General features: G+C 40.1%; 1 protein-coding gene across 1 annotated transcript in view; it reads right to left on the bottom strand.

Moving 5' to 3' along the window:
* Positions 1-14,800, bottom strand: part of si:dkey-177p2.18 (phospholipase B1, membrane-associated) — a 73,544-nt gene that overhangs the window by 10,621 nt on the left and 48,123 nt on the right. Inside the window, exons 9-10 of the mRNA XM_048537635.1 lie at positions 6,931-7,022; positions 4,690-4,771 (exon numbers count right to left, since the gene is read on the bottom strand). Of these exons, the coding sequence (XP_048393592.1) occupies positions 4,690-4,771; positions 6,931-7,022 (174 nt within the window). The remainder of the gene's footprint in view (positions 1-4,689; positions 4,772-6,930; positions 7,023-14,800) is intronic.

A 14,800-nucleotide genomic window follows, 5' to 3' on the forward strand; every position in this document is an offset into this window, starting at 1 on the left:
TGTGGCACTGTAACAGTAGAGTTGAGGGCAGAGTGCAGACTAGCCCCTCACCCTTTTTTTAAGCACCTGTTGCCACATCCCTTAAATGTCCAGTGTGAGTGGTAGTGACTAGTTAAATAGATGAATGTCAATGAGTGGGCAAATATGTGAATGAGTCAATTTTCTAGGGTGGGTAGAGATGCAGGTGAGCAGGGTAGATGGGGAGCAGAGACTCAGATGGCCATGAATGAAGGTATGAAGAAGGGAGGAATACTAGGGGGTATGCATTAAATGTCAGATGGGGAACGTTCAAAGGAGATGTGAGAGGCAGTCTATTACACAGATGGTGATAGGAGTCTGGCATGCGCTACCAGGGTAAAAGTGGGCACAGATATGATAGGTGGGTTTAAGGGGTTTTTAGATATGCAAGGAAAGGAGGTATATGGACCAAAGGCAAACAGAAGATATTAATTTAATTTGGCACCATGTTCAACACAACATTATGGGCCAAAGGTCCTGTTCCTGTTCCTGTACTGAGTTATGTTCTACCTTCTCAGGTGGATAGAGTGGCAGATGTATCGAACAGTAGTTGTGTAAGGAATTTGTTGTTGAGACGAATGATGGGATAATTGGTTTGGAAGGGGTAGTCAGTTTGGATTGAGGGAGTAGCCTACTGTCAGCAACCACATTTACTAGGAAGGTATATTTGAGAGATCAGCAGAGGAGGGATGGCAGGTGAGGGGAAGAAGGGAACGAGAACAGCAATAGCTGGAGAAACTCAGCAGGCCAGGCAGCAGATCTGTGAAGAGAAAGCAATGCTAACATTTTGAGTCCAGTGATCCTTCTTCTGCATTATCTCTGCTTTCTCTTTCTATAGATGCTGCTAGACCCATTGAGTTTCGACAGCAATTTATGTTATCGTTTCAGGTCTTCAACATCTGCAGCACTTTGTTTTAGTTTAGTTGTTGTGACAAACTCTGCATTTGAATTTATGAGATATTTCTTTAATCCAAAACAAAACCAAGAAAGTTCTGAAAAGAACTGGATTTCCTGATTATGATGTAATTTCTGGCTGAAGTTGCTGGAGAGATGGAGCTCGGGTATGGTCCATGGACTACTTTAGTATCTAGTGAGTTGCAGATTGTGCTGAGCACTTTACAATCATAGCTAACATCTCCTCCTTCTGACCTGATGATGGAGGGAAGATCATTGAGGAAACAGCTGAAGATGTTTCAGCATAGGGCATTACCCTGAGGGATCCTTCAAAAATTTTCTGAAGCTGAGATAACTGACCTCTACTACTACAACCATCTTCCTTTTGGTCAGGTATGATTCTAGCCAATGGAGTATGTTTCCCAGATTCATATTGTCTCTAATTTTACTGGAGTCTTTTAATGCCACACTTGGAGAAATGCAGCCTTCATGTCAAGGTCAATCACTCTCACTTCATCTGTGGAATTAAGTTCATTTGTACTTCTGTACTAAGAGAGGTTATCAAGTAAGTAGTCCTGGTGGAATCTAAACTGAGCATAACTAAACTTTGCCAAGCAAGTGTTGCTTGACAGAACTGTTAATCATCCCTTCCAGCACTCTAATGATCAAACGTGACTGATGGAGTAAGTGGTTGAATTGGATTTGTCCTGTTTTTGGAAGCACATCATACCCAGGCAATTTTCCACATTGTCAGGTGGTTGCTGTACTAGAACAGTTTGGGTAGGGACAAGGCAAGCTTTGGAGGACACAGCTCCAGTACAATTGGCCAGAACTCTGCAGATACTAAAAAAAATTAAGAAAGTCTAAGCTCTCAGGTATAATCAGCAACAATCCCCTCAATTCAGCTATGATCCTATTGAATGGTAGAACAGAATTGAAGGACTTAATGGTGTACCTCTGCTCAAAATGTATTACGGTCTCATGGTGTGAGTGTTCTAGGAGTGGAACCCAGAAGAAGTAGTTACATAAAGATTGGGCAGGGAAAGAACATTTCTCTGCAGCTTTGATTACAAGTAAAGTAATTGGGTTGGGAAATTGGGACTTTGTTTTGTGATGTGTTCTGCTGCTCACAATTGATCTCCTCTACATTGGGGAAACAAAGCTCGGATTAGGTGACGGCTTTGCAGAACACATACGTTCTGTCTGCAAAGAAGACCCTCTGCCTGCCACTTCAACACACCACCTTGCTCCCTGGCCAACATCTCTGTCCCAGGCTTGCTGTAACGCTCCAGCAAAAGGGAGAAAGCACTCAGTCAAGGTAGGAAAAGATGAGTTCTGTGTGGCAGGAACAGGCTGAAACAATTTGTCTGTCATTACACACTATCTATTGTTAACCACTAACAGTCTCTTTTAACAACTATTTACCCTCCTACCCAGATAGTTATCCACTCCTTTTGTCTGTCCAATTGGTCTTCTCTCTCTTTGCGCTCTAGCCCACCTATTATTTACTCTTTACCCACTATGCCACCCTATCTTCTGCATATAAACCGATATTTTCTTCGCTACCATCAGTTCTGAGGAAGGGTCACCAGATCTGCAATATTAACTCTGATTTCTCTTCACAGATGCTGCCTGACCTGCTGAGCTTTTCGAGCAACTTCTGTTTTTGTTCCTGATTTACAGCATCTGCAGATCTCTCATTTTTTATTCGGAAATACAGGGTATGGTTTTTAAAAAGAATCACTATTTCAACAGTGCAGCTGTTTGCCATGAAGAAAACGCATGAGATTAAAATCTCCCAGGGTGATATGATGAATCAACTACCTGAATCAGCAGGGAAAGGAATTCATATCAGGACATTAAGGTTTTTGGTTTAGGAGGAACAATGTCCGACGCTCTCAGTACGGCTCATCTGAGAGATATAAAGGTACTCCAATGTAGACAGACTTTACAGACTATGCAGAGTCAAGAACAGAATTAAGATCAACAGTCTGCTATCTAAAAACCAAGTCATAAGGAAGCACATTCTAGATGAATTACAAAACCTCCAGGTCATCTGAATTTGAGAAATCAGAGGCAGAGAGTCGATGGAGTCGTGGTAAATGTATACTTGAATAATACACGTACAAGTGTTAACGAGGGAAGAAAGCTTGGAGGACATGTTGTTTAATGGTTCTGAAAGGGCTAATTTTCAAGACTGTTCTAAGCTTCACTCAATCTGATAATGTCATTCTGGCTTGAGTGGGGAGGCGGTAGAGCATGTTAAGATCTCATGGAGTGCAGACCTGTATCTACAGTTTTTATCATAGTCTCAGTAACAATGTCTAACTTACAAATGAAGCTTATACTTGATGGTTACCAATGTTTTGTTTTTAAAAAATGCCTTGTTTTAAAACCAGAGCCATTGTTTTCATCAAGATTCCTTAGTGGTTGATTCTCAACAACTAAGTCAAAAAGGCCTTAGAACTGCCAAGGTAAAAGGATAGTAGCAGTAAAATGTTCCATCCACCAGCTGTTAGTGGATGGTATCACAACTTATTTTACACCAACTACTTGCAGCGAAATTCACCATTTTTAATGAATTATCATGCTTTGTTAACACATGCATAATTTGTTGATACTGGGTTTGACAGATTCACTAAAATTACAAAAAATGAAATCTGATACCTCAGATGCTTCTGTGGGTGTTACTAGGGATTTCTGTCTTTTCAAGTGTTTCGGTTTTATGAGGATCATAACACCAATCATTTGTAGCATTCATTGTGCCAAAAGTGAAGTAAAAAAATACTGGCCTAGCTGGCAGCATATTAGGAGAGGTTGAATAAACTTGATTTGTTTTCTCCAGAGCATTGGAAGCTGAGGGACTGCACTGATAGAAGTATATAAAATTATGAGAGGTATACATCGGATGTAGGCCTTTTCTTCAGAAGGTAGGAATGTCAAATGCAAGGGGGCATAGGTTTAAATTCAGAGGGAAAAGTGGTGTGTGAGGTGGTAGAAGCAGATGCAATATTAAAATTTAAAACACATTTAGGCAGGCATATGAACAGGCAGGGAATAAATGGACATAGAGCACATGCAGAGATTAGTTTAAAATAACATCTTGGTTGGCATGAAATTTTGAACTGAAGGGTCAGTTCCTATGCTGTACTATTTTATGTTCTAAAAATAAGGACTTGCATTTATATAGCTCCTGTCACATCCTCAAGATGCTTTACCACCAATGAAGTCCTTTGGAAGCGTAGCTATTGCTGTAATGTGGTAGAATAATCTATAAATGATGGCTTATTATATCCAAGCCCTGACACGCAGATTTGTGCTGCTCAATAAATGCAATTGTTTTATGCTGTGATGATTACGAACTGCGCTGCGTGTGTCCTTTAGTAGTGTCTCAGTAATTACATTTAAACCGCTGAAGAATACAGCTTTAAGAGCCTGCACTATTTATCACTCGTCTGAGAATGACACCTGAATTTATAATTGAAGATAACTGTGTTGAACTCTCCAGGGATCATGAATTCTCTTATTCATTGTCAATTAAAGCTGTTGTGCATGTAGTTATCAGTCAGAAATAATTAATTTCATCATGCATATGAGTTAAAAAGACAAAGCACCAGCAGTGTTCTGAATTTACAGCTGTTTTTAATGCTAAAGGCAAAACAAGTTTTTCTAAATGACAACTTTATTAGGCCAGTCAAGATCAACAGCATGATTCTATGCCATGCACCCTTCGATAGATATGAGAATTCAAAGCAGTTTATCACAGTTAGCACCTACCTGAAACGCTTTATTAATTCTACGCAATTCCCTTAATTCAGCTGAATCAGGCGTAGGGTTTACTAAACATGGACAAAACTTCCTGCAACAATAATAGTATTACTTGGATTAGCTACTGCAATCTGACATCAATAAATTAAGTGTTATTGGAATTGGAAAATTTACATCTTTCATGTTGGATTAATTGACAGCCATTGCAATGTTTATCATCATTGTATTAATATTTGTACAATAAAATAATGGTATTAGCTCATCAATGGGCCTTTCTCTGTGCTGAAAATAGTGTGTATTTCTGAGCATATGATATGCAGAGATTTCTGCTCCTGAGAGATACCCATCTCCTCCGGCATAGATAAGCTTTCAATTAAGTTAAACAGTTGCTTCAGTTTAAATTTGAAAACAGATTTAAGTTGACTTAGATAACACAGCGTGGAACTGGAGGAGCACGGCAATTTTCAGAAGATTTTTTGAAGAAGGGGCCCAACCTGAAACGTTAGCTTTCCTGTTCCTGTGATGCTGCCTAGCCTGCTGTGTTCCTCTAACTCCATACTGTGTTATCTCAGATTCCAACATCAGTAGTTCATACTATCTCTAAGTTAACTTAGAATTGAATCCTGCATGAAATTATGGAAGTGTGTCTGACTTACTGGGATCATGGAAATATGATGCCATGGGAAGTGCGTAAGTTGGGGAAATATGTTAGTTTTCTCACTTTATATAATGCAATGTTGGGAGAAATTATACAACACCTTCACTGGGTGTGAATGAAGTGACATTCATTATGTGGTGCCCACAGTAAGGATGTAAACATTATGTAAAAGGAATTGATTTGATTTGATTCATTATTGTCACATGTACCTAAGTATGATGAAAAGTTTTGTTTTGCATGCAGTACAGGCAGATCATAACATACAAAGATCATTGGGTGATTGAATAGAGGGAGGAATACAAAGCTACCCTCCAAAGAAGGTGACAAAAAGCAAGATCAACACTAGATTTGAAATTCGAGAGGCCCATTTGGAAACCTAATATCAGCAGGGAAGAAGCTATTCTTGAACCTGTTGGTTTAAGCTTTTGGATCTTCTGTGGTAGATGGAATTAGTTTCTCTCTTTATCATATCTGATTCTTAAGCACTCAGTTTGATATATACCAGATAAGTTATTTCATGATAATAGTCTGCACTTCCAAACATTCCAACCTGAGTCAACTCTTTCTCTGAACAAATTATTAACCTAAGATTGAAGTTATGTACTTTAAGTTTGCATTTATTGGACCTCAACTTAAAATGACCTAACCCATTTCATGAAGGATCATTGAAATTCAGAAAGAAGGAAATGACGTTTCAGTTTCACAATGCTTTGGTCCTTTCGAAAGTAGATTTAGTTTTGGGAATCAAATCAAATTTAGATAGGTATACAGTTCGGCCATGGGTAATTCAATGACTGAACAGGCTCAAGGAGTTTAGTAGCTGACTTTTCGAAGGATGAGAGAAAAGTCTTAATTCCAGGTCCCTCAGATGATATCATCTCATTTTAACATTTATTTCAAACACTGTTATCAAATACTAGCAATAATGGATTGTTGTATTTGCATCTTTGCATTAACTTATATATTGGAAGTCAGCTATGGATCTGATCATTTTTTGAAGTGCTCAATCTAATCAAGTTTAAATTTTGACTCGGGAGACAGTCAAATAAGTATTTTACTGTGGGCAGATAACATTAATTAACCATAAGTGACAAATAATAAAGTTTAACTTGCAACTTTTTAAAATGTTTCATTCTTTTTACTGCAATAGTAAAGCACTTTCATTCCCAAAGCAAGGGAAATGTCACCAGTTCGAGGACTGTTGTGGGATTCTTGGTTCAGAGTCAAATGTGGGAAGGATGTAAAATACACAATATATATCCAATGAATGAGACTCAATTAGATGACTGGAATCCTATCACATAGAAATTGAACATTAATTCACTGGACCGATTCAGGCAATGGGAAACTGTAGGAGAATTGGAAGGAAATCATGCACAGACTATAATCTTGACTTCAGAAAATACATATGCAGCACACGTGACCAGCGACAAGGTTCCCTGTTTGTGCATGAAGTCAGAAAATTACCTCCATTATGTCAATCCAATTCTACTCACAAAGTAAAATAACATTTTTGAAAGAAACGTCAATCCATATCATATTGAAATCACAAATAAATTGAAATCTGAGTAGAGGAAAGAAGGATATGGTACCTTTGAAGTAAACATCCGAAAGAGCCATCGTTGACTAAACGGAGACCTTCAATTGGCAGTAACTGTACTAAGTTCACTATTGTCCTAGGCATCTGTTTAGGAATGATTATATGTTACTTGTATGCATTATAGAACTTTGATTCAAACATTGCAATTTCATAGATCTGAATAGGTTAGAGGTTTAATTTTAAGACCAACAGCATGAAAACATAGGAAAAAGTAAATACGTGGCATTTGTTAGCGAAGATAAATGTCAATTGGTGTACATAAATGGGCAGTTAGCTCAGTTGGTTAGACAGCTATTTTGCAATGCAGAGTGCTGCTAACAGCATGGGTCTAATTCCTACACCAGCTAACGTACTGTGAAGGACTCTGTTCTGAGACATGGTGACCCTAAACCACCACCAGTTAACTCTCTCTAATGAGAGAGCAGGACAATGGTGACTTTTCCATAATAGATAAATGTGTTGCTCAGTTTAGGTCTTTTGAATTTGGAAGCTGATACGTAAACATGAAGTGCTGTTAGAATTACTGCATTATTTTAGATGCCTGCCAAACTAGGCAATAGTGGAATTTTATTTTTCTTCACTTATAAGTAATTTGTGAGTTCGGTATTTAGTGGAATTACGTTGCTTTCAAGAATGTTAACTTGCTTTGTGAGTAGAATTAAATTGACATTATGGAGATAATTTTCTGAGCTCATACATCAATAGATTAAATTAAAATATCAAACAATTCCTCGGTTTCAGGAAGATAAATAACAATGTTACGCAGTAATGAAAGTTGAGGTAGATTTAATTTTGATTAATTCAAAAGCAAAATCCTGCATGATTGGATTTCTGAAACAACAACAGATAATACTAGAAGAAGTCAACAAGTCTAGGAGCACGTATGGAGAGAGAAACTGGGTTAAAATTTCAGTTCATTTGGACTTTTCTTCAGTTTTTAAGCCCAGGAGAAGCAGTCAGAACAGATGGTCAGACATTGGTGTTTTACATTATCAATGTCTAGCTGAAATCTCAGAATGATTAATGAATGCGTCTCTCAGCAGACAGTGTTGACACAGAAAGGGAGTTTAAGCATTGTTTGGTTCTTTGACTTCTCTATGGCCCTTTAATAAGTTACACTTTACTTGAGTATAGGAGTTGAGAAGTTAAGTTGAGGTCGTACAGAACATTGGTGTGGCCTCTTCTGGAATACTGTGTCAAGTTCTGGTTGCCCAGTTATGGGAAGGATATGATTAAGCTTCAAAGAGTTCAGAAGAAATTTACCAGGATGTTGCTGGTATGGAAGGTTTGAGCTATGAAGAAAGCCTAGATAGGCTGTGACTTGTTTTCACTGGAGAGTTGAAGGTTGAGAAATGCCCTTATAGAAGTTTATAAAATATTGACTGGTATAGTCAAGGTTCATGGTGGGTGTCTTTTACCGAGCATGGGGGATTTCAAGACAAGATGGATGTGGGCACAATTACAATGTTTAAAAGACATTTGAACAAGCTCTTGAATAGGAAAGGTTTGTAGGTAAGTGGGCTAGGAGCAGGCAGGTGGGGCTAGTTTAGTTTGGGATTATGTTCAGCATGAACTGATTGGACCGGAAGCTCTGTTTCCATGCCGTACGACTTAGAGACTCTATGACTCTGTGCTTATTTACATAAAATTTAGAGGTCGATGTGCATAATAGCTTTCTGTCTTTGATACTATGAATGGCTCGGTTGGTTGATAGCTTCATGAGAAAGTAAGAGATATTGAGGTTGTTGAGTTGCTCGCCGAGCTGGCTTGTTTTTGTTCAGACATTTCATCACTGTGCTGGGTGACTTCATCAGGTGCTCCACTGAAGATGTCACCTCGCATGGCGATGAAACGTCTGAACAAAAATAAGCCAGCTCAGCGAGCAACTCAACAACCTCATCCACACCCGAGCTACAGATCTTTGCCAAAACTTTAAGTAAGAGATATTGTATGTTTTAACAGGGATGTTGAATGGCTGTCACTATTGATGCCAATATGCCAACTAAAAATGCTGCTGGAGCTATTGAACAGGTCAGTGGACAGAAACAAAGTTTCACAGCTGAGATCATAATAAGGCCAGAGGAAATCTCAAAGGGCTGAGTGAGCTCCTCCCGCTCCAATACTCTATGGTTTTATTCTATATTCTTACATTTCTTGATTAGTTCCTCTCAACATCAGAGAGAGCCAAACTTCACTGCACATTACTTTGGCACATAGAATCCAACTTTTCATTCAAAAGAAGGATGCCAGTCAAGTGCATTACCCTGTTCCCGATAAGCTAAAATCCAACTGATTTTAGATAAATTGCAATCCTCCCAAATATTATAAGAGTCCTCTGTAAATATTCATCCATCATGTAGAAAATAGGAGTTTGGTTCATGACTGTTTGATGCAGAAGATTAGATGAGGCAATTTAAGTTTGAAGTATACAAACAAATCTGCTGTAATAGGAAAGCATGCAATCTGGTAGATATTCATCAAATATCAGACCAAGAGTGCCTAGAATCAGAAAGTGTGACACTTCTTAAGTTCAGAATGAATTTCAAGTGAAGGTGACAGAATCTAATAAATTTCCACAGTGGAATTTCCCCTAACAATACACCGAATTATTCACCATATGTTGAGATGTCTGTAATTGATTTTTTTTGCCACTGGATAGTTGAAAAATGGCATGGAAGGTGTTATTTAATCAACAACAGACAAGCGGAATTATTACCCTATATTGTGAGCGAAGAACAATTTATTATAATAAAGATTTCAGTTAAACTTCAGAGTTTTGTTATTTTTAACTTATTTTTGAAAAAAGAATTGGGGCACAGCATTTCTTTTGTCAGGTGGTTGCATACTTATCAGAGATAGCATTGTATCACTGGCTTACAATTATCAGAAGAATCCCCAGTTCTTTTATATAAGTGTGTTCAATACTTATCAGTAATGTCACACTGTAGTGGAGGGAGTTGGCTATGCTATGCTTGCAAGCAAGCTTTGTCACAATTATAAAAAAATGGAATATTACAGCATGGAAAGAAGTCTTTTAGCATTTTGTGTCTGCCAGTCATCAAGCACTTAAGAACATAGAACATAGAGCATAGAACAGTACAGCACACAACAGGCCCTTTGGCCCACAATATTGTGCCGACCTATTATCCTACTAAGATCAATCCACCCTGCATACCCTACATTTTACTATCTTCCACATGCTTATCCAAGTGTCACTTAAAATTCTGTAGAGTATCTGACTCCACGACCACATGCCTACCACTCTCTGTGTAAAAAACCTACCTCTGACATTTCCCCTATAACTTCCTCCAATCACCTTAAAATTATGTTCCCTCACAATAGTAATTTCTGCCCTGGGAAAAAGTCTCTGACTATCCATTCTATCTATGCCTCTCATCATCTTGTATACATCTATCAAGTCACCTCTCATTCTTCTTCTCACCAATGAAAAAAGCCCTAGCTCCCTCAACCTTTTCTCAAAAGACCTGCCCCCCAGTCCAGGCAGCATCCTGGTAAATCTCCTCTGCACCCTCTCAGAATCGTTCACATTTTTCCTATAATGAAGTGAATAGAACTGAACAAAATATGTCACATGTGGTCTAACCAGCATTTTATAGAGCTGCAGCATAGCCTTGTGGCTCTTAAACTCAATTCCCCTGCCAATGAATGCCAACACACCATACACTTTCTCAACAATCCTATCAACTTGGGTAGCAACTTTGAGGGATCTATGGATGTGGGCCCTAAGGTCCCTCTGTTCCTCCATACTGCTGAGAATCCTGCCATTATCCCTGTATTCTACATTCAAATTCAACCTTCCAAAATGAATCACTTCACACATTTCTGGGTTGAATTCCATCAGCCACTTCTTTGCCCAGCTCTGCATCCTGTCAACGCCCCATTGTTACATACAACAGCCCTCCATGTTGTCCACAACTCCACCAACCTTCATGTTGTCGGCAAACTTGCTAACCCACCCTTCAATTTTCTCATCCAAGCCATTTATAAAGACCACAAAGAACAGAGGCCCCAGAATAGGTCCTTACAGTGGTCACCAAGCTCCAGGCTGAATACTTTCTGTCTACTACTACGTTCTGTCTTTATTTGAAGAGCTAATCCCATACCCAGATAGCCAAATTTCCCTGAATCCCATGCCTCCTTACTTTCTGAATGAGCCTACCATGGGAAATCTTATCAAATGCCTTGCTAACATCCATATACACCCCATCCACTGCTCTACCTTCATCAATGTGTTTTGTCATATCCTCAAAGAATTCAATAAGGCTTGTGAGGCATGACCTGCCCCTCACAAAGCCATGCTGGCTAGTTCTAATCAAACTGTGCTTTTCTGAATATTGATGAATACTATCTCTCAGAATCCTCTCCAATAACTGGTCTATAATTCCCAGGATTATCCCTGTTCCCTTTCTTGAACAAGGGAATAACATTTGCCACCCTCCAATTATCTGGTACTACTCCAGTGGGCAGTGAGGATGCAAGGATCACTGGGGCAGCAATCTCTTCCCTCGCTTCCCCTAGCAACCTTGGGTATATGCTGTCTGGCCCAGGGGACTTATCGATCCTCATGTTTTTCAAAATTTCTAGCACATCCTCCTTCCTAGCAACAACCTGTTCGATTATATCTGTTTGTTTCATGCTGTCCTCACAAATGTCAAGGTCCCTCTCACTGCTGAATACTGAAGCAAAGGATTCATTAAGGTCCTCCGCTACCTCCTCTGACTCTGTGCTCAAGTTCCCTCCACTATCCCTCATTGACCCTACCCTCACTCTGGCCATCCTCTTGTTCCTCATATAAGCATAGAATGCCTTGGGGTTTTCCTTGATCCTGCCCGCCAAGGTTTTCTGATACGCACTTTTAGCTCTTCTAAGTCCATTCTTCAGTTCCTTCCTGGCTACCTTGTATACCTCTGGAGCCCTGCACAAACCTTGCTTCCTCAACCTTAAGTAAGCTTCCTTCTTCCTCTTGACCAGATTTTCCACAGGTTTTGTCATCCAAGGTTCCTTCACCTTACCATCCTTTCCTTGCCTCAGTGGGAAAAACTTATCCAGTATTGTAGCAACTGCTCCCTAAATAACCTCCACATTTCTGTCGTGCAGTTCCCTGAGAACATCTGTTTTCAATTTATGGTCCGAAGTTCTTGCCTAATAGCATTGTAATCCCCCCTCCCCCATTTAAATGCTTTCCCATACCACCTGCTCCTATCCCTCTCCAGGGCTGTAGAAAATTCAGGGAGTTGTGATCACTATCACCAAAATGTTCTCCCCGCGAGAGTTCTGACACCTGGCCTGGTTCGTTGCCAAGCACTAAATCCAATATGGCCTCCCATCTAGTTAGCCCATCTATATATTGAGTCAGAAATCCTTCCTGGACACACCTGTCAAAATCTGCTCCCTCCAAACTATTTGCACTTAGGAAGTTCCAGTCTATATTAGGGAAGTTGAAGTCAACCATGACAACAACCCTATTACTTCTGCACCTTTCCACAATCTGTCTCCTAATCTGTTCCTCAGTGCCTCTGTTGCTATTGGGAGGTCTATAGAAAACTTCCAATTAAGTGGCTGCTCCTCTCCTGTTTCTGACTTCTACCCATAACGACTCAGTAGACAAACCCTCTTCCGTGAACTCCCTTTCTGCAGCTGTGATACCCTCCCTGATTAGCAATGCCACTCCCCAACTTATTTTACCTCCTTCCCTACTTCATTTTGTCTAGTCTAATCCCATTTTGCAGCACTTGATCTGTCACTCTGTCTACCATAGTATTTTAAAAGATCATCTAATTACTTCCTAAATGTTGTAATGGTTCCTACTTCTACCACCCTTTCAGTTAATGAATTCTGAAGAAGGGTCTAGGTCCGAAACAGCTACCTTCCTGCTCCTCTGATGCTGCTTGGCCTGCTGTGTTCATCCAGCTCTACACCTTGTTATCTCATAATTTAGGTAAATATGAGGCACTGCGATTTGAAAGGGCCAATCTTAGGGAAGGACTTATGCAGTTAATGGTAAGGTCCTGGTTAGCGTTGCTAAACAAAGAGACCTTGGAGTGCATGTTCATAGATCCTTGAAAGTGGAGTCATAGGTAGACAGGATAGTGAAGAATGCTTGCTTTTATTGGTTAGTGCATTGAGAACAGGAGCTGGGAGGTCATATTGCAGCTGTACAGTATTAGTTAGGCCACTTTGGCACACTGTGTTCAGTTCTGGTCTCCCTACTATTACAAAGATACTGTGAAACTTGCAAGGGTTCAGAAAAGATTCACAAGGGTGTTGCCATTGTTGAGGGTTTGAACTGTAGGGAGAAGCTAAGTAAACTGGGGCTATTGTCCCTGAAGGGTCAAAGGATGATGGGCAACATTATAGGAGTTTATAAAATCACAAGGGGCACATCAGATCTTTTCCACCGGGTAGATAAGTCCAAAATTAAACAGCATAGGTTTAAGGTGAGAGGGGAAAAATTTAAAAGGGACATAAAGGGCAACTTTTTCACACAGAGCATGGTGTGTGTGCGAATTGTACTGCTAGCGGAGGTAGTGGAAGTTGGTACAATTGCAACATTTAAAAGACATCTGAATGGGTAAATGAGCACGAAGGGCTGAGAGGGATATGGGCAAAATGGGACTAGGTTAACATGAAATATCTGGCCAGCATGGAGGCCTTGGACTGAAGGGTCTTTTTCTGTGTTGTGTAACTCTATGACTCTACGCTACAAATATTGTACTACCTCCATAGATACCAGAACATTGAAAGGAGACATGCTTCAATCCAACAGATTTGAATGTGGACAAATTTGGACATGAAATCCTAAATGCAGTTTATTTGAAATTAAGCAAACTCTCCTAATCCTAAATTCAACTGCATTTTGTCAGTTATCTATATGCAAAGGTGTTAGTTTCCCCCACATGTCAGCTTTTCTGAAGCCTGCCGAATTTGTTTTCCAATGTGCATCTGCCGTTACAGGAGCAGGCCAGAAGCTGGGAATACTGCAGCGAGTAACTCATCTCCTGACTCCTCAAAGCCTGTCCACCATCTACAAGGCACAAGTCAGGAGTGTAATGGAATTCTCCTCACTTGCCGGGACGAGTGCAGCACCAACAATCCTCAAGAAGCTTGACATCATCCAGGACAAAGCAGCCCGCTTGATTGGCACTACATCCACAAACATCCACTCCCTCCACCACCGATGCTCAGGAACAGCAGTGTGCACTATCAACAAGATGCACTGCAGAAATTCACCAAAGATCTTCAGACAGCACCTTCCAAACCCACAACCACTTCCATCTAGAAGGACTAGGGCATCAGACATATGGGAACACCACAACCTCTAAGTTCCCCTCCAAGTCACTCATTATCCTGGTTTTTCCTAGTATCCTGGTATCCCATTTTCACTGTAGCTGGGTCAAAATCCCGGAATTCCCTCACTATTAGCATTGTGGGTCAATCCACAGCAGGAGGACTGCAGCGGTTCAAGAAGGCAGCTCACCACTACCTTCTCAAGGGCAACTAGGGATAGGCAAGAAATGCTGGCCCAGCCAACGACGCCCACCTCCCACAAAATGAATAGAAAAAAAATAGAGATAACAAAGTGTGGAGGTTATCTTGGATTCTTCAGCATCTGCAGTTCCCATTATCTCTGAAAAAAAACATTAGATTTTTCGATGGACCAGTTATACCGTTTGAAGGCTAGGAATGGAATGAGTGAGGCTAATCAAATTTGTTGCAGCTAAGGAATGAGATGTGCTGGGTATCCAACGTGGGGTATTTTTAATCCCTTCACCCCGTACCCCATTATCAGCATTAATACCAATTCTATATGGCTGCTCAAAATGTTAACTCTGCTTTCTCTC

This window comes from Stegostoma tigrinum, chromosome 10 (assembly GCF_030684315.1).
Source record: "Stegostoma tigrinum isolate sSteTig4 chromosome 10, sSteTig4.hap1, whole genome shotgun sequence".
Classification (NCBI taxonomy): domain Eukaryota; kingdom Metazoa; phylum Chordata; class Chondrichthyes; order Orectolobiformes; family Stegostomatidae; genus Stegostoma; species Stegostoma tigrinum.